Genomic DNA, 21,562 nt, shown 5'->3' on the forward strand with positions numbered 1-21,562 from the left:
GTTCAGCCCATTTTATGGGGAATGGACCAAGATAATGATAGACTAGTAGGTCAAGTCTGTCATAAGGGAAGAAGGTTACACCTTAGATTGGCACATCCAATACACAAAACTTTCATGGTTTCTTCTTGTATTTTCAGTGACAAAAAAGCTGCAATCGTATTCATGCTAGATTGGCTCTGGGAACTGGAGGCGATGGTAGCTGTGCCCCAAGGGAAGTGGGGACAAGGCAGATATTCCATCTACTTCATAGTTTCAAAGAAAAAGGGCATCTATCAACCATTCTAGACTTGAAGAAAGTCCCTGCGTGTACCTCATTTCTGAATGGAGACCTTATGCTCGATCATTGCAGTGCTCAGAAAGGGGAATTATTGCTATCTTTCAATCTCACTGAGACCTATCTGCACATACCTATCCGCAAGGAACATCAGACGTTTCTCAGATTTGTAGTATTGGAATATTTTAATTTCCAGGCCCTTCCTTTTGGTCTTGCAGTAGCCCTCCAAAGGAAGGGCATTCTGGTTCATCCTTATTTATATGACTGGCTAATTCAAATGAAGTCGTGGGTCCTGGCTGGGATGTGAATCTCACAGAAAGCAACTTGGTTTCTTCACAGATTCTGGAATACCTAGGGGGGAGCATTTTGAAATCAGTGTGGGGGAGGTCAGATCAGGTCTCTTCTGGTGGCTTTCACGAGCTACTTTGGAATACAGCATGACTCTGAAGATCCTGAATTGGGTCATGGTGCCTTCGGATATCAGTCTGACAGGATCAGGAGCCATCTGTCAGGATCAAACAGTGCAGGGACAGTGGTCGTTGATGGAGGCATTATCTATCAACTGTCCAGAAACCAGAGTGATTCGGAAAGCGCTGCTCCTTTTTCCTACAGTGTGACGGCAGTAGCTTACAACAACTGGCATGGGGGCACCAGGAGTCTGATTGTGTTCTTGGAAGTCCAAGAACTGTTTAGCTGAGCAGAGTAGCATCCCATGGTTCTGTCTGCATCTCATGTGGCCGGGGTGGAAATGTGCAAGTGCATTTTCTCAGCTGGCACTCATTGGACTCTGGAGAGTGGGAGTTATTGAGTGAGTCAATGACTCTTTCACTTGGAATGGGGAGATTCCCCAGCTGAACTTGATGGAGTCAAGAAGAAATTCCAGGGTTCGACAGACGAGAGTTGGAAGCAGAGGGTGGCCACACTGTAGTCTGCTTTACATGTTTTCTGCTTGACCTCTGATAGGCAGTCATAAGGCATATCGAAGCTCATCATGAAAAATGGTCCTGGTGACTCCAGAATGGCTATGGTGACCGGGATTTGCGGATATGGTAAATCTAATGGTGGATGGGCCCCTGAGGCTTGGCAGTTCTCCGGGTTGCTCCTTCAGGGTTCAATTTTGTCAGGTGGATCACTTTTTGTCTCACGGTCTGGCTTTTGAGCAGCAACTGAGGTTGAAAGAGCATTCAGAGGAAGTTATTATGACTTTGCTTCAGGCAAAGAGAGCCTCAACATCCTTGGCTTATGTCCAGATGTGGAAGTTGTTTGACTTATGGTGCCTCGAGGTGGGGATTCCTCCTCTTCATGTCTCTTTCTTGGATCCTTTCCTTTTTGCAGATGGGTCTGCAAAAGGATCTGGCCCTAAGTTTGGTTAGGGTGCAGGTAGTAGCTTCAAATTGCTTGAGAGGGAGAGTCCATAAATTTCCCTGGCTTCACATCCAGACAAAGTGTAATTCCTTAAGGGAGTAAAGCACTTGCAACCCCTGGTGAGACGAGTAGTTCCCCCATTTAACTTAATTTGGTTTTACTGGTGTTGTATGGTCCACACTTTGAGCCTTTGAGAGAGGCATTGAAAGACCTTACATTGAAGTTGGCTTTTTGGTGGCAGTCTATTCAACAAGGTGTATTTCTGAACTGGGGTATTTCTGTGCACGGTCCCTTTTTTGCCAAAGGTGGCAACTCTGTTTCAAAAAGGTCTGATGGTGGAGTTGTTTGCCTTTGGGAATTTGGAATTTGTCTTCTCCACATTCTCAGGAACTGCATTTGTTGGATTTGCGTCATGTCATCTTACGCTATTTAATGGTCACCAACAGGTTTCGTGGGTCTGGATCATTTTGTTCTGGTCTGTGGGCAGAGTAAAGGGTACAAGGCTTCATTTCCCAGTGTTTGAAAGAGGCTATTGTTTCTGCTTACATATGTAAAGGAATCTTGGTTCTGGAGGGACTGCGGGCTCATCCCATTAGAGCGCGCACTACGTTCTGGGCTAAATATTAGTTGTTGCCGGAGGAGTTCTGTCAAGTGGCATTGTGGACTTCGTTGCACACTTTTGCCAAGCATTTCAGGCTGGATGTTCGGGTTCTGGACTCAGCTGGCTTTGGTTAGAGTGTCTTACAAGCTGGTCTTTCGATGTCCCATCCAGTTTAGGGAACCTTGGGTACATCCTATGTGTCCAGACTAATATGGAGGATGAGTCCCACAGATCAAACCAGAATCATACCCTGGATATGAAGACCGCTCTATTCTGTAGGAAAATAAGTCAGAGGTCATTCTCCAGTTGAGGCTTACCTTTCCCCTGCTCCGTTGGAAGTAGGGTTAGTTGTTGTCATAATTTTGTGCTTGGGTACAGGGCATACTGAGCAACTGCAGGTGTCTCACTGTCTTAAGTACCACAGGTACAGTAAAGCTTTTATTCTGTCTCCATCTTCTTGTAGGAGAGAAAAAAAACCCATACATCTGAACTGATTTGTGGGACTCAAGGAACGAAAATTAGCAGGCAATATTCACTAATATTTTCACTAATATTTTAAATAAAACATGCAGATTTATATCGTGTATATTAAGAACATAAGACAATCCATACTGGATCAGATCGAGCGTCCAGTTTCCATTTTCCAACTGTTGCCAATCCAGGTCCCAAGTACCTGGCAAGATCCCAAAAAGTAAATAGATCCCATGCTGCTGTCTTGCAGTGATAAGTATTGGCTATTTCTTAAGTCTACTTGGTTAATAGTTTTCATTGACTTCTTCAGGAATATGTCCAAATCTTTCTTTTTAAACCCAGCGAGGCTAACTGTCATAATCACATCCTCTGGTAATGAATTCCAGAGCTTAATTGTGCATTGAATGAAAAATCATTTTTTCTGATTTATTTTGAATGTGCTGCTTACTTAATTATTCATTGTGGATATCCTAGAAACCTGACTGGTTTGGGAGTCACCAGGACAGTTTTGGAAAGTCCTGTTTTTGAACCTCTTCTCTGTTTCTTTTAATGACCCCTTGTTCTTGATCTTTTCATTATTTATATATATATATATATATATATATTTATAGGTAAAGTAGAGGCAATGTAAAGAAGGGCCGCAAAATGAACGCACTGTAACCCATACAATAGAAAGCTAGAGATGTACTCTCTAGCAGGGGCCAAACCAGTCTTTGTTTCTAATCCTGTATGCATGAGATATAATTGCATACAATGGAAGCAGTACATGCATATCTTATTAGGGATATCTTGAAAACAAGACTGGTTTGCAGTTTTCAGGATTGCACTATTGCTCTGGAAAAAAGAGAAGACATGATATATGGTCTCAAGAATTTCACATACATATAGAGTGTATGTTTGTTGTGACTGGGGTTGTGATGTATTTGGGGAAGGAGTGGGTGATACAATCAGTATGTATTTTCTATAGGAGAGCTACTTCTGTTTTATGTGTGTTGATTCATTATTTTAAAGTCCTAAGAGGATACATTCTTAAGCTTTGAAGAGCAAGGTTAAGTGCCTTCCTGATGGTCACACAGTAGTGAATGATGGAAGTGAAATTTAGTCTGGGGTCCTGCATGTTACAGCTCCACTTTTTAACTGCTAGTCCTCAAATATGAGTTTGCTTTGATGGACTAGTTAATTTTTTCTTTTTGCTGTGAGTCTGTCATTAGATAGGCTAAATTTTTCCTATTAAGCAATATACTCTAAATTATGAATTACTTCTAGAGCAGTCTGAGGTTTTTAAAAGTTGTTCTTACTAATAAAATGGTCTTGTATCCCAGGAACCTGTTTACCTGAGTAGCTAATGGCCCTGTGTCTGTCTGCTCATATTTTGCAGGTACCAAAGTTTTGCTTGCTCTAGATTCCTTTGTACAGTTGAAGAACTTACACTTTGAGCCTCCGACCGCTGTGGTTCCTGTCGGGGGGACTCTGTCAGTGGAGGTGACTTTGTGGAGCCGAATGCCTGTTGCAGTTTGCATGGATCAGCTTAGCCTCAATGTGCACTTCAACATAGAGAAAAACAGTTACCGCAAAACGGCTGAGTGGCTCACCAAGCACAAGACCTCCAATGGGATCATCAGTTTCCAGAGTGAGGTGCTAGGCTTGGCCATGTCCCGGCAGAGTATACCCACGATTGAGTTGTATGAAATGCATGAGAAAAACCCAACGGACAATTCTCTTACTACCAGTGGAGTTATCTGCAAGAATACACACATGCTGCTGCGCTGGCAGGAGAGAAGCACATTCCTGGAGACACCCACACCGCTCTCCCTTGATGACAGTGCCAACACCATGAAGTGCAGCAGTGTGATACTGCAGCCCGGGCTCAACACAGTCCTCTTCAGCACCCAGGTATGGACACTAGAGGGAGGCTGCTGGAAATGTGGCTGGCTAGCTCTGAGCAAATTGATCTCTCTGAAGTCTCATGCTTCTCTTTCTCTCCTGATTGTCCCTATGGAGTTTTGCATGACTCTTGGTGTCAATCCCTTCCTCTTATTCCTGGACAACACCCAGCATTGAGTCCTTGTTTCTTTCTTGCATGCAAGAGAAAAAGCTCATAAAGGAAATACCTGAGTGATTTGATGAATGGGGGGGGGGAGTCAAGAAATCAAATATTATCAAAGCTATTAGTGCCAGGAATAGACAAGTTAATGTGAGGTGATGGGTAAAAGGACAATGTGAAATAGCCACTGCACAGCAGATAGGAAGACAGCGTGATGAGCCCACCACATGGTGGAGATAGGAGAGTGGTGTGATGAGCCCACTGCCTGATGGGGTTAGGAGAGCAGAATGATTGTGGCCATTGCATGGTGGGATAGGAGGGCAATGTAATATGGTTGCTACATGGCAGGGTAGGGGGTAGAGTGATAAAGCCACTCTTTGGAATAGGAAGGTGATGTGTTGTTGCATCTTGGACTGTCATGCCCCCTGTGGTCCTTGTAGAGATCAGGCTAGAGTCTTAGATACAGTACACAGCAGTCAATAAGAGAATGGTGCAATATATGTTAGTTGCTCTTTTTGTTTTTTAACATTTGATAAGTAATGCAATGTTTAAGCAAGCTATGGTCGTGTCTTCAGAAATATTTTCTGACCTGTATGAAAGTCCCTTTATTTAATTTTTTTATTTATTCATGAATTTATTTATTTGCTGTGTTTTGTATTCTGCATCTTCCATTAAAAAGAATGTATCCATAAAAAAATGCATTAAAAAAATTACAATAAAAATACAACACAAAATACCTTTATTAGGTATAAAGTAATTTAGATAAGTCCATTAATTTGCTTTCTCTTGAAATCTATCATATCAAACTGAAATCAATTCATAAAAAAAGAAAAAGAACTGACCTGTAGTAAATCTCTTCATTCTTTTGCATCCATCCTAAATCTGTATATATCTTCCACTCTTTTCATAGCAGTGACTTCATTGTATATAATGTTGTTTAGCAAACAGTAAACTGTCTCCTGTTTGTTTTTCACTATGTTTATTTTTCATATGTACATGTTATATCCCCTACGAACAGATAAAACATCAGACTCCCCTTTGTGTGTGCTGTGTCCACTCTGAGCATGAGCAGGTGGATTGATGGAGACTCTGCATGTGTGTGTGCCTTGTCCCCTGTGAGTAGGTGGAATAGTGGAGACGCTCCCTGCTTGTATGCGCTATCCCTTATGAAATAGTTGGGTCTCCCCTGTGTGTGAGGTTTCAGATTGCAGAACTTGCTGAGCTGCTGCAGGTACTGAAAAAAGTGTCTGTCCCTCAGCTCGTCTCTTCAGCTTTGGCCATCTTGCATCAGTTGCAGGTGGTTATCTGGAGCATCAGTGCCCTACAGCATGACTTTCTCTCAGATATTGTATATCACACCAGCAAAGTAGCAATGTTATATGATACGGGCTTTGAGATGTGCCTGGGTGGTATGTGCTTGACTGTGTCTTGGATTCCAACTCGTCATAGAGCAGGTTTAACTTAGCCGGATATAACTTATCTAGCTAAATAGCGACTTCTGCTTGGATATTCAGTGGCATAGCCATGCCACTGAATATCCCTTGTAACTTAACTAGATGAGTTATATCCGGCTAAGTTACTTACCTGGATAACTTTAAATATTGACCCTGGTGTTTGTTGTACGAATTACAAAGGTCATACCTTCCAAAGTCAGGCATCTGTTAAGTGGCGCATAGGCAGATACTTGAATACTTTGCCCTCTGGCATAGGATTAGGTCATGGGTCATATTGTGGGCTTCATTGATATGCTGCTGATGGCAGTCTCTATATTGCCTAGTGTGCTACTGCTTGTGCTTACAAATGATTTTTATCCTCCCTTCCAGGCCAAGGAAGCTGGCACATACACTCTTAGGCAGCTGGCAGCCTCACTGGGCAGGCTTCAGTTCATGCTGGCCCACATCTATCCCATTGTTCAGTACGATGTGTATTCTCAGGAGCCTCAGCTCAAGGTACAGCCGCTGACAGGTGAGTGCCCTCTGTGGAGCGACCCCCTCCTCGTTGAAACAAAAAAAACTAGGATTTGCTTAAAAATACATGTACCTGTTACCACAAATCATTTTTTTTCTCCGTGGACAAGCAGGATGAAATCAGTCACATGTGGGTGATGTCATCCAGGGACGCAGAGATGAAATGTTGCACTAGCTAGAGCTGAAAAGGCATAGAAGGCCTTTATGTGGAAGGAGATGAGGTTTTCCCACATTGAGAGAAACGTTTCCTTACTTGGTCATGAGGCTTCCTCGGCCCTTTTTCTTCCATTTTGTTTTTCTTTTAGATGAGGCCAAATTATCAAAAGGAAGTCTGAGGTTTTTTTTTTTTTTAATTTAAAAAATGTTCACCTTTAATTTGGTAGAGTCCATTTTCCCCATAATGGCTGTCAAGAAGTCCTCAGAGTTTAAATAGTGCTCAATATATAACAGAAAAATATCTGTAGCTGACCACATGCTAAATGTATCTCATGTCTAGGATGAACATGATGTTCCGAACTGCTTAATTTGTTTTAACATCTCCTGGGGCCATAAAACTTAGTCTTTGACGAGAATATTTTCCAGACCTGAACCTATTATCAAGATTGTACTCAAAACCTTCTAACCTTTGATATTAAAATTTTTGATATCGTAAACTTCTACTTCATCTCATAATCTTTTGACATTGAAGGTTGCCACTTCCTCTTAAGAGTCAAGTATGAGACAAAGTTAAGGATATGTCAAAGGACATTTTTTCTTTGTATATTCCCTGAGACAGAACTTTGGGGTTGAATGCAATAGTGAGAGTAATTTATCCTGAGGAGCACACTCCAGTGTCAATGCTTTGGCTTTGATATAGTCTTTTGGCACCATCCAATGGCAATGATGATGATGTAGCGGTTTGCTCTCCTTAGAGGTCTGGGCAGGAAGATAATCCATTCAATGCTGTGTGATTCAGCTGAGTCTTCCTAATTTATTGATATCCTCTGTAAATGCAGTGACCCTACCCCCATTTTTTATACAGGAAAATGTGCTCTCTCCATCCAGCTCCTGAGTCCTTGCCTGAGGTAATATGAGAGAGACTTGACTACAGGATTGCTTGGCTTGGCATCTTCCTATACTGCATATAGTTTTGTGGAAGAAATGAAACTTCACTTTGTATTTTAGATTAAAATGTATCAGGATTACCTTTTCTTTAAAAAAAACAAAAAAAAACAAAACAAAACCCCAAAGAAATACCAATGATATCCATTCAGAGAGCCTTCTAGATTGACATCTACAATATGTCTTATTCTGGCAGAATTTCAAAGTCTTTTTATAATAATTTTCAGTTCCCTGTACGTACCTGGATCAGTCCAGACTCCTGGGTTTTGCCCCCCCCTCCCAGCAAATGGAGACAGAGCAGTTTTCAAAACAAGCTCCGCCTATATATAGGATGGTGCCACCTACAATCTGGCAGTATTCCTCTGTCTCCAGCAGATGGTGGGGATGCAAAACCTACAGTCTGGTCTATGTGCTTAGTTGTTTAGTTAGGATTAAGGATTATTCTGGATTTTATTTTGGTTCTTTGCTTAGTAAGCTTAAAAAAAAAAAAATTTTGAACAAGGAATTTCCAGCAGCACTGTGGTCTGTAGCCTCCCAGGGGGTCGTGAGGTTCTGAGAGGACCATCCCCCACTGGTCTGAGGTAGCTGCTTCACAGGGCCGAGGGCCCTACCTTATCTACTTAGCAGCTTGGGTGTGACACCGGGAATATATATATCTCTATCTCTATCTCTATCTCTATCTCTATCTCTATCTCTATCTCTATCTCTATCTCTATCTCTATCTCTATCTCTATCTCTATCTCTATCTCTATCTCTATCTCTATCTCTATCTCTATCTCTCTCTCTATCTCTCTCTCTCTCTCTCTCTCTCTCTCTCTCTCTCTCTCTCTCTCTCTCTCTCTCTCTCTCTCTCTCTCTCTCTCTCTCTCTATCTCTATCTCTATATAAAGCAAAAAAACTTTTTTATATATATATATAAAAAAAAGTTTTTTTGCTTTCTTTTTCTCCTCAGCGTCCGGCTCTCTCCATCACTTCCTGTCTCGGCGCGGTATTTTTTTCTGGTTATTTAATTGAATTTTAATTTAATTTGAATTTACTTTTTCCTGTCACAGCTCGATGCCGTGTTCGTCCGTTTGCCATGCGTGTGGGTTGGCCCACACACGTCTCTCTCGGGAGGGCCTTTGCTCGGCCTGCATTTGGGGGGGGGGGAATAGTCGGGAGCCGCAAAGCCTGTGAAATGTAAAATTCCCTGTACGTACCTGGATCAGTCCAGACCGTGGGTTATGTCCCCAATCCAGCAGATGGAGTCAGCACAAGCTTTGAGGGGGCGTCACCCTATATACCACTACCCCCTCTGCAGGAGTTCAGTATCTTCTGACTCCAGCAGATGCGAGTAGGGTATCCTGGGATTCTCCCATTGCTATAGGTTTTCCCTATGATTCTCTTACTTGTTTTTCACTTTGGCTTCTGCCTATTTGTGTTTCTTTGGATCAAGTTTTGGTATTTAAAAAAAAAAAAAAAAAAGTCTGAAAAGTTTCAATTTTTAGGGAGCTGCCATTTCCTTACCCTCTGTGTCTCTCTCTTGCTTGTGCTGCGGCTTGAACGGGGTAAGTTTGGTTTTGGGTCTGTTGCCTTTTTTTTCTTTGCAGCTCTCTCACCTTCTGTGCCTCGCGGATGCCGGTGGAGCCGGCCTCTCCGCGCTGATTTTTTTCTTGCCGGCGGCCATTTTGCAGCTCCTCAGGGGCTGCTGTGGCAGGCAGGGAGGACGTTTTCGGCGGGTCGTGCGGCCAGGAGGGCCCCCCCGCGGCACTTGGATCCTCTCCCGGCGGGCAGTGCAGGCCGACCGGGCCCCCCCGCGGTGCCGTTTTCATTCTCTCGCGTCCCCCCCCGAGGCTGAGGTAATTAATTACCGCTGTTTTTCGCTGCCGTTCTTTGCTGCCACGCGATCACGATGCCGCGGCCATCTCGCTGTTCGGCCTGCGGGGAGCCGGGGTCCCGCATCTCTCGGGAGGGCATCTGCGCTTGGTGCCTCCCCGGGGGGGAGGGCACCTCGCAGTCCCTCGCCGATTTTGCCTTCTTTCCCAGTTTGCCCGGGCTGGCCCCTCCCCCATTCCTGGCGGGAACGGCGGCCATTTTGCATACACAGCGCCCTGAGGGGTCTCAGGGAGCGCTGGAAGATAGAGAAGCTGTTGCTGCTTCTCCCCCGACCCTGATTCCGGAACCGGGTCCGCAGGGGCAAGGTACAGCGGTCCCTCCTTCATCCGGAGCCCCCTTGAGCAGGCCGGGGTTTTCCCGGAATTTATTCTACTGATGCACACGGCATACTTGCAGGGGCTGGACGCCCCGGCGGGCCCTCCCCCGGCTAAGGTACCCCGGATGTCGACTGTTTCCCAGGCCCCCCCGTCTTGGCGGGTGTGGGGGCCCCCAACCCCCCCGTCCGGACCCGACCTCCCCCTGGACCGGTGGGAGCAGCGCCAGGCCCGGCGGCTCCTGACCCTGATGTTACGGACATGGGCCAGGCGGATTCCACGCCAGAGGGGGATGACCCGTGCACGCTTCGCCTTTTCCAGAGGGATGAGCTGGACGACCTTATCCCGCTGATTATCCAGGAGCTGGATCTGGACCCGCCGCCGATCCGCCCGCGCCGGTAGCGCCTGCGGTCGTCACCTCGTCGAAGAAGGGGGATCCGGTCCTGGCGGCTCTTCGGCCGAGGGCCCGGGCTTTTCCCATCCACGAATCTTTCCTCCAGCTTCTCACTCGGGAATGGGACACTCCGGAGGCTTCCCTGAAGGTCGGCCGGGCCATGGAAAAGTTGTATCCACTGCCGGAAGATTTCTTGGACCTCATCAAGGTGCCAAAGGTGGACTCCGCGGTGTCGGCGGTCACGAAGCGGACGACGATCCCAGTGACGGGAGGCGCGGCCCTGCGGGATACGCAGGATCGCAAGTTAGAAGTTTTCCTAAAAAGGGTCTTCGAGGTCTCCGCGCTGGGTATGCGTGCAGTGATGTGCAGTTCCCTCGCCCAACGGGCAAGCCTCCTCTGGGTGCAGCAGCTCCTCACGTCCCAGGCCCTGCCTCCCGAGGAGGCCGCCCAGGCGGATAGGCTGGAAGCAGCAGTGGCGTACGGGGCGGACGCCTCGTACGACCTGTTTCGGGTGCTGGCCCGCTCCATGGTTTCGGTGGTGGCGGCCCGACGTTTGCTGTGGCTTCGCAACTGGGCGGCGGATACGTCCTCCAAGTCGAGTCTGGGTTCCCTGCCTTTCAGGGGTAAGTTCCTCTTCGGGGAGGATTTGGATCAGATCATCAAGTCCCTGGGGGAAAATGTGGTTCATCGGCTGCCAGAGGACAGATACCGATCTTCTTGGGCGTTTCCTTCTTCCCGGGCCAGGGCTCAACGACGCTACAGGAACTACAGACCGACGAGCTCCAGGTCCTCCGCCCCCAGGTCTCAGCCCTGGTTGCGCTCCTTTCGCGGGTGCCGGCCCGCGCGCCCCACCCCCGGGACGGGACACCCCTCTCCCAAGTCCTCACAATGATGCCAGACTAGCCCACTCCGCCGTCCCCAAGATTGGGGGTCGGCTGGCGTTGTTCTACCAGGAGTGGGCGCAAATCACCTAAGACCAGTGGGTCCTGGACACTATAGGACGCGGCTACGCATTGGAGTTTGTCCGCGCCCCGCAGGGAAGGTTCATCTTCTCCCCCTGCGGCTCGGGTCCCAAGCGCCGGGCGGTGCAGTTGACGCTGGACAGGCTGCAGGAGATAGGCGCTATTGCGCCCGTGCCCTTCGGAGAGGTGGGCTTGGGCCATTATTCGATTTACTTCGTGGTGCCAAAGAAGGACGGTTCCTACCGGCCCATCCTGGATCTCAAGGAAGTCAACAGGTTCCTCCGGGTGGTCCGATTCCGCATGGAAACGCTGCGGTTGGTGATCGCGGCGGTGCATCGAGGGGAGTTCCTCGCCTCCTTGGACTTGACGGAGGCCTACCTGCACATTCCCATCCATCGGGCGCATCATCATCTTCTCAGATTGAAGATCCTGGACCAGCACTTCCAATTCGTAGCCCTCCCGTTCGGGTTGGCGACGGCTCCGCACACTTTCACCAAGATCATGGTAGTGGTGGTGGCGGCCCTTCGGAAGGAGGGCATTCTAGTCCATCCGTATCTGGACGATTGGCTCGTTCGGGCGAAGTTGTTCCGTCTCGGACAGGCAGCGGTGGCCAGGGTAGTACAGTTCCTGCAGTCCCTGGGATGGGTAGTGAATTTCGCCAAGAGTTCCCTCGTGCCCTCGCAGCGCTTGGATTTTTTGGGGGTGACCTTCGACACCCGTCTGGGCAAGGTTTTTCTGCGGCAGGACAAGGCGCACTCTTTGCGAGATCACATACGACGGTTCTCTGCGTTACCAGATCCCACCTCCTGGGACTATCTGCAGCTCCTGGGGGTGATGGGCTCCACCATCGACATGGTCCCTTGGGCGTTTGCGCGCCTCCGACCTCTACAGAGAGCTCTCCTCTCCCGTTGGAAACCGCTCTCGCAGGACTACCAGGTGATTCTCCCTCTGCCGCAATTGGCCAGGAACAGTCTGAGCTGGTGGTTGGACCCGGCGAATCTGGCTCGCGGCGTGTCCCTCGATCTGCCAAATTGGGTGGTAGTCACCACCAACGCCAGTCTCGGCTGGGGAGCAGTGTGCGACCGCAGCGCCACGCAGGGGACGTGGTCCGAGGAGGAGGCGAAATGGTCCATCAATCATCTGGAGACCAGGGCGGTCAGGCTAGCTCTGCGTCACTTCATGCCACTTCTTCGGAACCGGGAGGTCAGGATATTATCGGACAACGTGACCACAGTGGCCTATATCAACCGACAAGGCGGCACTCGCAGCCCGCAGGTCGCGCTCGAGGCAGCCATGTTGATGCAGTGGGCAGAGCGGCATCTGGTCCGCCTGGCGGCCTCACACATCGCAGGGGGGTGGACAACGTCCAGGCGGATTTCCTCAGTTGTCAACTACTGGATCCCGGAGAATGGTCCCTATCCGACGAGGCGATGCAACTGCTTGTCCATCGGTGGGGGACCCCCCACCTGGACCTGATGGCGTCCGCGCAAAACGCCAAGGCTCCCTGTTTCTTCAGTCGCCGAAGAGAGCGAGGGGCGGAGGGAGTAGATGCTCTCGTGCTCCCGTGGCCGTCCCACCTTCTCCTCTACGCATTCCCACCGTGGCCACTGGTGGGCAGAATACTCCGAAGAATAGAGGCTCATCAGGGGACTGTGATCTTAGTCGCGCCAGAATGGCCCAGGCGTCCCTGGTTTGCGGATCTACTACAGCTGGTGCTCGACGGACCCATCCGCCTGGGACATCTCCCTCGCCTCTTGCATCAGGGTCCGGTATTTTTCGATCAGGCGGAACTCTTCTGTCTTGCGGCCTGGCTTTTGAGAGGCGCCGGCTCCGGCGCCAGGGCTACCAGGAGGCGGTAGTGTCAACGCTGTTGAGCTCGCGAAAGACGTCAACGTCGGTAGCCTATGTTCGCGTCTGGAAGGTGTTCGAGACGTGGTGTTCTCGCCGGAACACGGGACCAACTAAGGCTTCTGTTCCTCAGATCCTTCAATTCCTACAAGCGGGGGTGGACAAGGGGCTCGCCTATACTTCCCTACGGGTTCAGGTGGCTGCCCTTGGTTCGCTCTTGCGCGATGGGGGTTCTCTGCTACAGCACCCGGACATTGTTCGTTTTCTCAAGGGTGTCAAACATCTGCGGCCTCCGTTGCGAGATCCTTGTCCCTCCTGGAGTCTCAACCTTGTGCTTCGCTCCCTGTCGGGACCACCGTTCGAGCCACTGCGGAGTGCTACACTTAAGGATCTAACCCTTAAGGCAGTGTTTTTGGTGGCCATCTGTTCCGCTCGTCGCGTATCGGAACTGCAGGCTTTCTCGTGTAGAGAACCTTATCTGTGTTTCTCCGACTCTGGAGTCTCCATCCGCACCGTTCCATCATTTCTTCCGAAGGTGGTGTTGGCGTTCCATGTGAATCAGACGGTGGAACTGCCGTCTTTCGCGTCTGAACCGAAGTCTCTCCGACTCCTGGATGTTAAGCGCACTCTGCGTATCTACCTGGAGGCTACGAATGATTTCCGGACGTCTGACCATCTCTTCGTCCTTTGGTCCGGCCCTAAGAAGGGGTCCCAGGCCTCGAAGACGACAATTGCCAGATGGCTGAAGGCTGGTATTGCGGCTTCCTACATTGGGGTGGGGCGGACTCCCCCACCCGGCATCGTCGCGCACTCTACACGTTCTCAGGCGGCCTCCTGGGCGGAGGCTCGCTCGGTCTCTTCTCAAGAAATCTGTAGAGCAGCCACCTGGAAATCATTACATACGTTTTCCAGGCATTATCGTCTACATCTCGCCTCTCCAGCCTCTGGGCACTTCGGCGAGCAGGTTCTCCGAGCTGGCCTCGCAGGACCCCACCCGATTTAGGGAAGCTTGGGTACATCCCACGGTCTGGACTGATCCAGGTACGTACAGGGAAAAGAAAATTATTATTTACCTGCTAATTTTCGTTCCTGTAGTACCATGGATCAGTCCAGACGCCCACCACGTCTGGGTTCTCAGCCTGCTCAGTTCCTCTTTCTGGGGATATTCTTTTCTCACGTCTTCAGCTTTTACTGCTTTCGCAGTTCCCTACAAGTTGTCTTACTGGGTTGTTAAAGTTTCCTAAAGTTCTCTACCCGTTGGTAGGATCTTTGCAGTTCTAGTTATTATAGTTGCACGGCTCTTGTTGCCGGTTCATTTTAAACTTGATCCAATGAGGGGTTCTGTTTTTCCACTCTGGCTTTGATATACTCGATACTGAACTCCTGCAGAGGGGGTAGTGGTATATAGGGTGACGCCCCCTCAAAGCTTGTGCTGACTCCATCTGCTGGATTGAGGACATAACCCACGGTCTGGACTGATCCATGGTACTACAGGAACGAAAATTAGCAGGTAAATAATAATTTTCTTTTAGCTAAAACAAAGTCTGCCCGGGTCCCGGTTGGGACTTCTGCTGCCAGTCACGCTGAACTATTCCTGCTCAGCGTGGGAACGGAGGCCATTTTAAAATCATTCAGGGATGCGACTAGTGCAGCGCTGGGGGAGAGGGTTTTACCTCCTTCGCTTTCTCCCCAGCAGGTTTTCCCAAGGGGCAGGGAGCCTTTATAGCCTAACTCCTCTACAACAGAGGATAGCCCCGAGGGGGCCTCTGACTCTTCCTCTTCCTCCTTTTCCTCACAGTTTGTGTTGTTGCTTCATAAAGCTTATAAGGAGAGGAAGTTGGGGAAGCAGAAATCTGGTAAAAAGATCCCTTCTCAAAGTTCCAAGCCCTCTACTAAGAAACGGGCTAGGTCTAAGGGAGGTGCTGAGCCCTCTCAGCCTAAGCGTCTTTGTCGGACAGGGGTTCCTCAGACGGCTATGGATTCTTCTAGTCAGGATACTGACCCAGACCTCCAGCCTAAGCCTCCACAGGGGGTGGATGGGGATCCTGATTTACAGCACCAAGGCACAATGTGCGGGGTGCATGCTGCGGAAGGGGATGACCCTAATGTGGTTCGCCTCTTTAGGAAGGAGGAGTTGGGTCCCCTTATTCCTACTATTCTAGCTGAGCTGGGCATTGAAGGTCCTCCTGAGGAATCCAAATAAGGTGCTATGGATCCGGTGTTGCTGGGTCTGAGAGGCCCTGCTTCTTATTTTCCCTTTCATTTCTCAGCTATAGATTTGCTTTTCCGAGAATGGGATACCCCAGACCTTGGTGAGTAAGGCCATGGATAAGCTATATCCTCTGCCAGAGGATGCTTTAGAGCTGCTGCGAGTGCCCAAGGTAGATGCGGCAGTATCCGCAGTTACCAAAAAGACCACAATCCCTGTTACCTGGGCTACAGCACTCAAGGACCTTCAAGATAGGAAGTTGGAGTTGCAGCTTAGAAGGATTTTTGAAGCTTCAACACTCGGAGTGCGAGCCGCTATATGCAGCAATTTCGCCTTACGAGTTGGTCTCCGCTGGGTTCAGCAGTTGCAAGCTAACGCCGGTTTATCGGAGGAGGAAGTGGCTCAAGCAGGCCGTCTGGAAGCTTCGGTGGCTTACAGCACAGATGCACTACATGATCTATTGCGGACATCGGCCAGATCCATGGTTTCAGCTGTCTCAGCTTGTAGACTCCATTGGTTGAGAAACTGGTCAGCGGATGTCTCCTCCAAGTCACAGCTGGGGTCCCTGCCTTCAAGGGAAAACTACTTTTCGGTAAGGACTTGGAAGATATGATTCATTCTCTGGGGGAGAATAAGATTCATCGGTTACTGGAGGATAGACCAAAATCCAGAGGCTCCTTTTCGTCCCAGGCCAGATTCAGAGGGAATCAAAGATTTCGTCCATCTAGAGCACCCACAGCGCCTTTTCGGCAAGCTCCTAACAGGCAACAGAACTGGTCCCAGTCCTTTTGGGGCCGCCGGTTTGGCAGGCCTGGTAACTCCCAGTCGGCTTCTGGAGCTAAGTCATCACAATGAAGGGGCACTGGTCCATTACTCGGTGCCAACAATAGAGGGCAGATTGTCCCTGTTTTTCGAGGAATGGGCCAAAATAACATCCTTACCATGATAAGACAAGGCTACGCTTTAGATTTTGCATGGCGTCCTCGGAACCGGTTTCTCATCTCTTCCTGCGGTTACGAAACCAAGCAAAGAGCGGTGCGGGACCTCTGCAGCGACTTCTGCAATTAGGGTCCTCCAGAGGCAAGAAGGAAAGGTCTTTATTCCATCTACTTCGTAATGCCAAAAAAAGAGGGATCCTTTCGGCCCATTCTGAATCTGAAAAGAGTAAACGGATGTCTCTGGGTCCCGTGGTTTCGTATGGAGACGCTCCGGTCAGTCATTGCCTCGGTGTGCAAAGGGGAGATTCTGGTGTCCTTGGATCTTACGGAAGCGTATCTTCATATAGGCATTCATTCGGACCACCAGAGGTTTCTTCGGTTCTCTGTACTGGGTCAGCACTTTGTTTCGGGCTCTGCCCTTCAGTCTTGCCACAGCTCCCAGGACATTTACCAAGGTGATGGTGGTAGTGGCAGCCCATCTCTGCAGGGAGGGGCTTCTAGTGCATTCTTACTTGGACGACTGGCTGATTCGTGCGAAATCGGAAGTGCTTGCCCGGGAAGCTATTCAAAGAGTGCTTCATCTCCTGCAGTCGCTGGGTTGGGTGGTCAATCTCGCCAAGAGCAGACTGGAGCCCATTCAATCCTTGGAATATTTGGGTGCTCTATTCGACACTCAGCAGGACAAAGTATTTCTTACCACGAATCGCATCTCCAAGTTACAAGTCCAAGTAAGAGGTTTAATGCTCAAGCACCCACCCAGAGTCAGAGATTATTTACAGGTTCTCGGTTCACTGACGTCCACATTAGAGCTAGTACCCTGGGCTTTTGCTCATATGAGGCCTTTACAGCACGCTTTGCTTTCCCGATGGAATTTAGTCTCTGAGCTTTTTCATCTACCCCTTCTGCTTACGGATGCAGCACAGGTCAGCCTCAATTGGTGGTTGATAGTGGACAATCTGTCTTGGGGAGTCCCCCTAGAGATACCCAACTGGACAGTGCTCACCACGGATGCCAGTCTTTCTGGTTGGGGAGTGGTATACCGGGGGAAGTCGGTACAGGGCTTTTTGGTCTCCTGACGAATCACAGTGGTCGATCAATCATCTGGAGACAAGAGCGGTGTGGGTAGCGTTACAGGCATTCCGTCCTCTCCTCCAAGGGAGGTTGGTCAGAGTTCTATCCGACAATGCAACCACAGTAGCATACATAAATCGTCAAGGAGGAACCAGAAGTCATCCAGTGGCAGTCGAAGCTCAACATTTAATCAGCTGGGCAGAACAGCACTTGGTCACCATAGCAGCATCTCACATTGCCAGCATGGACAACGTACAGGCAGACTTTCTCAGCCGAAATCGCCTAGATCCCGAGGAATGGGAGTTAGCAGACGCAGCCTTTCAACTCATATGCGACACGTGGGGCACGCCCAGCATGGATCTCATGGCGATGTTTCGGAATGCCAAAGCCCCGCGTTTCTATGGTCGTTGCAGAGAGATGGGAGCAGAGGGCATGGATGCCCTAGTCCTGCCCTGGCCCACCGATGTTCTACTGTACGTCTTTCCACCCTGGCCATTGATTGGAAAAGTACTCAGGCGAATAGAGATCCATCCAGTGGAAGTCATCCTGGTAGCTCCAGAATGGCCAAGGCGTCCATGGTTCGTGGACCTCCTCAATCTAGTGGTGAGGGGTCCTCTATGGTTTTCAGACCTTCCAGACCTGCTACATCAAGGGCCCATTTGTTTGGAGGAAGTCGATTGCTTCTGTCTAGCGGCATGGCTTTTGAAAGGAAACAGTTAAGTCGCAAAGGCTATTTTCCAGCCGTAATGGCTACACTCCTGCGATCGCATAAGACTTCCACCAATCTCGCGTATGTTAGGGTATGGAAGATTTTTGAGTCTTGGTGTCTCAACTGTGAGTTTGCTCCTACCCAGGCCTCTGTGTCGGATATTCTGTGTTTCCTTCAGGCGGGTCTGTCCAAGGGCTTGTCATGTAGTTCCCTCCAAGTGCAGGTGGTGGTTCTTGGTTGCTTACGGGGCTCTGTACAAGGCGTAGTGTTAGCGGCACATCCAGATGTTGCTCGTTTCCTACGGGGAGCAAAGCACTTGCGTCCTCCGCTGAGGCATCCCTGTCTGTCGTGGAGTCTGAATTTAGTTCTCACTGTTTGGCACCCTTTGAGCCTTTGAAAGGTTTGACTCTGAAGGATCTTACCTTAAAGGTAATTTTTCTGGTGGCCATTATATCGGCGCGTAGATTGTCGGAACTCCAGGCCCTCTCCTATAGAGAACCGTTTTTGTGGATTTCGGAGTCAGGGGTTTCATTACGGACAGTGCCTTCTTTTTTATTGAAAGTGGTTTCTTCTTTTCATGTCAACCAATCGGTGGAGTTGCCGGCTTTCCCAGAGTTTGATCGTTCCAATCCCTTGTCTAGGGATTTGCAGAAGCTGGATGTTTGCAGAGCTTTGCTCCATTATCTAGACATTACAAATGAATTTTGGTTGTCTGTGCTGTGGAGTGGCCCCAAGCGGGGTCAGATGGCTTCTAAGACTACCATAGCTCGCTGGCTGAAGGAAGCTATCAGCTTGGCCTATCTGCTTCGGGGTAGATCTCTTCCTATTGGTCTTCGTGCTCACTCTACTCATTTGCAAGCAGCGTCTTGGCGGAGTGCCAGATGGTTTCTCCACAGGAGATTTGCAGGGTGAATACGTGGAAATCCTTGCATACGTTCACGAGACATTACAGACTTGGATGTACAAGCACCAAGTTCCAGTGGATTTGGAGAAGATGTGTTGTGAGCAGGCCTCTCCGGATCCCATCCGGAGAGGTAGCTCTGGTACATCCCAGGAGTCTGGACTGATCCGTACAGGGAAAGGAAAATTAGTTTCTTACCTGATAAATTTCTTTCCTGTAGTACTGCGGGTCAGTCCAGAGTCACCCCGTCGGAGGCTTGGAAGCAAGGGAGAGTCCGCTCTGTTATGACTTAGTTCATTTTTTGGTCTGAAGAATTTGTGATTGACTGTCCTCAAGTGGTTCTACAGGTTCAGTTCCCAGCAGGGTTAGGTGGACCAGTTATTTCTTTGTCTTGTTAAAGGGTTATTGTACATAGTTAAGATGGTTTTGGTGAACTATTCTGCTTTGACATTGAGTAATATTGCCAGACTGTAGGTGGCACCATCCTATATATAGGCGGAGCTTGTTTTGAAAACTGCTCTGTCTCCATATGCTAGAGGGAGGACAAAGCCCAGGAATCTGGACAGATCCGTGATACTATAGGAACGAAAATTATCAGGTAAGAAACTAATTTTCCTTTATAAAGTATTATTCAGTTTTTTAGTATTTTTCAATTACTAATCTTAGCCCTCCATATATGATAACCTAAACATAGTTTTCTATACTCCAGTATGGCTCCCCTTCCTTCTTTAGGGTTATGTACAACTCTTTGACTTGAGTTTTAACATAATATAGTAATGACGGCAGAAAAAGATCAGATAGCATTCTAGTCTGCTGATGCTCCGTGCAGATTACCGCCATGTGTTCTGTTAAGTGTAGTAACTGCCGCTCCATGCCTACTTCTGCATTCCTTGCTTTTTGTGATCTTTAGGCACAAGCTTAATTCAAACTTTTATATTCATAAGTCCATTTCTCCAAGGACAAAAAAGATGGCAGTCCTCACATATGGATTACATCATCCAATGGAGCCCGACATGGAACTTTGATCACAAAAATTCTAGAGCCTTCAGCAATGCCCACAGGGCTTATGCTGACCACTACTTAATGGGTAGGCATTCGTCGTACAAAAATCCGAATGTGTTAACATATCTTGAAGGTTTTTGCATAGCCTTGGCCTTTTGTGTGGAGCAGAGTGAAGCCCTTACAAAGGCCACCCATATTTTTCTTTCTTTTGGTTTCCATCAAACTTGGAACTGCCATTGCCAAGCACATCTTTTCCAATTGGTTAGCAGATTTACTCTCCTTCTGTTATGTCCAGGCACGATATGGCAAAAACAGAAGGAGAGTAAAGACTTGTTATGTTAGAACCATGACAGTGTCTGTGGCCCACCTGAGATCAGCCTCTAGGAAGGAGGATTGTAAAGCTGTGACATGGAGTTCAGTTCACACATTGCTGTCTCTTTGTCTCCTGACACAACAGTCAGTTTGGTTATTCTGTCCTGTTGAGTTTGAGGTTTGGAACCCAACTCCCTCCCCCCTAGGGCCTTTATCTTTATTTTCAGGCCACTCCTTAAGGGGGGGGGGGGGAGTAAAGAAAATGGTTAGTTGCCGCTAAAAGTAGTTTTGTTTGTTGGCAACATTTTGATTGTATTGTCCCTCTTATTTGTTCAGGGCAGTCTATAGCTAGGGATTCCCCACATATGAGGACTTCACATCCTGCTTGTTTTTGGAGAAAGTAAAAGTTGCTTATCTGGAACAGGTATTCTCTGAAGACAACAGGATGTAAGTCCTCACAAAGCCCTCCTTCCTAATTTTGGAGTTGGTGCTTCATGTGTATGTATAAATAACTATGGTAGAACTAAAGTGGATGCAAGCAGCAGGTTATGCTGCAAATACCTAGATAAACGTAGAAAGCTTTGCACATCAATGAGAAATTAAAAATGGTTCTTTTGGCCGGTCTTTAGGTTCAACAGAACATTTAGTAGATACTTGGAATACCAGATTAAGGAATGCATATAATGAAACTGCACCTGCACGTGAGATATGGGTAGAAGAAAAATCAAGTTTTACACCCTGCTTTACTAAAGTATCGATTGAGCTTAGGAAGGAGGTGAGGAGGGCCAAGAGAAGTTGGAGGAAGACAAAGGAACAAGATGTAAAAGTACATTATCAGGAGTTTATGAAAAAGTATACAGAACCCTGTCATGCTAAAAAAAAAAAAAAAAAAAAAGGAATATTTCTCTAAGATATTAGCTTCTTCAACAAATAGCCCAATGCAGCTGTTTGCATTAGTAAAACAATTGACTGCGAGTATGGATCTCCCTGACTGTAATATGTTTACTGATTATTTTCACAACAAAATAGAATCAATTCAGAAGCAGTTAGGGAGGGTGGATTTACACACTGAAGTTATAATGATAACTGAAAATGCATGTGAGTGGTCAGAATTTAGACCACGTGCATTAAGGGAAATTAATGCTATAGGAGCAGGTTTAAGAAATATTTTATCTCCATTAGATCCTTGCCCTTTTCTGCCCCT

At 48.1% G+C, this 21,562-nt stretch overlaps 1 protein-coding gene across 2 annotated transcripts in view; it reads left to right on the forward strand.

The window, feature by feature from the left end:
* Positions 1-21,562, forward strand: part of TRAPPC10 (trafficking protein particle complex 10) — a 269,076-nt gene that overhangs the window by 148,853 nt on the left and 98,661 nt on the right. For both annotated transcript variants that reach the window (XM_029577817.1, XM_029577818.1), the window contains exons 14-15: positions 4,090-4,604; positions 6,579-6,720. In XM_029577817.1, coding sequence (XP_029433677.1) covers positions 4,090-4,604; positions 6,579-6,720 — 657 coding nt within the window. The remainder of the gene's footprint in view (positions 1-4,089; positions 4,605-6,578; positions 6,721-21,562) is intronic.

This window comes from Rhinatrema bivittatum, chromosome 15, assembly GCF_901001135.1.
Source record: "Rhinatrema bivittatum chromosome 15, aRhiBiv1.1, whole genome shotgun sequence".
Lineage (NCBI taxonomy): Eukaryota > Metazoa > Chordata > Amphibia > Gymnophiona > Rhinatrematidae > Rhinatrema > Rhinatrema bivittatum.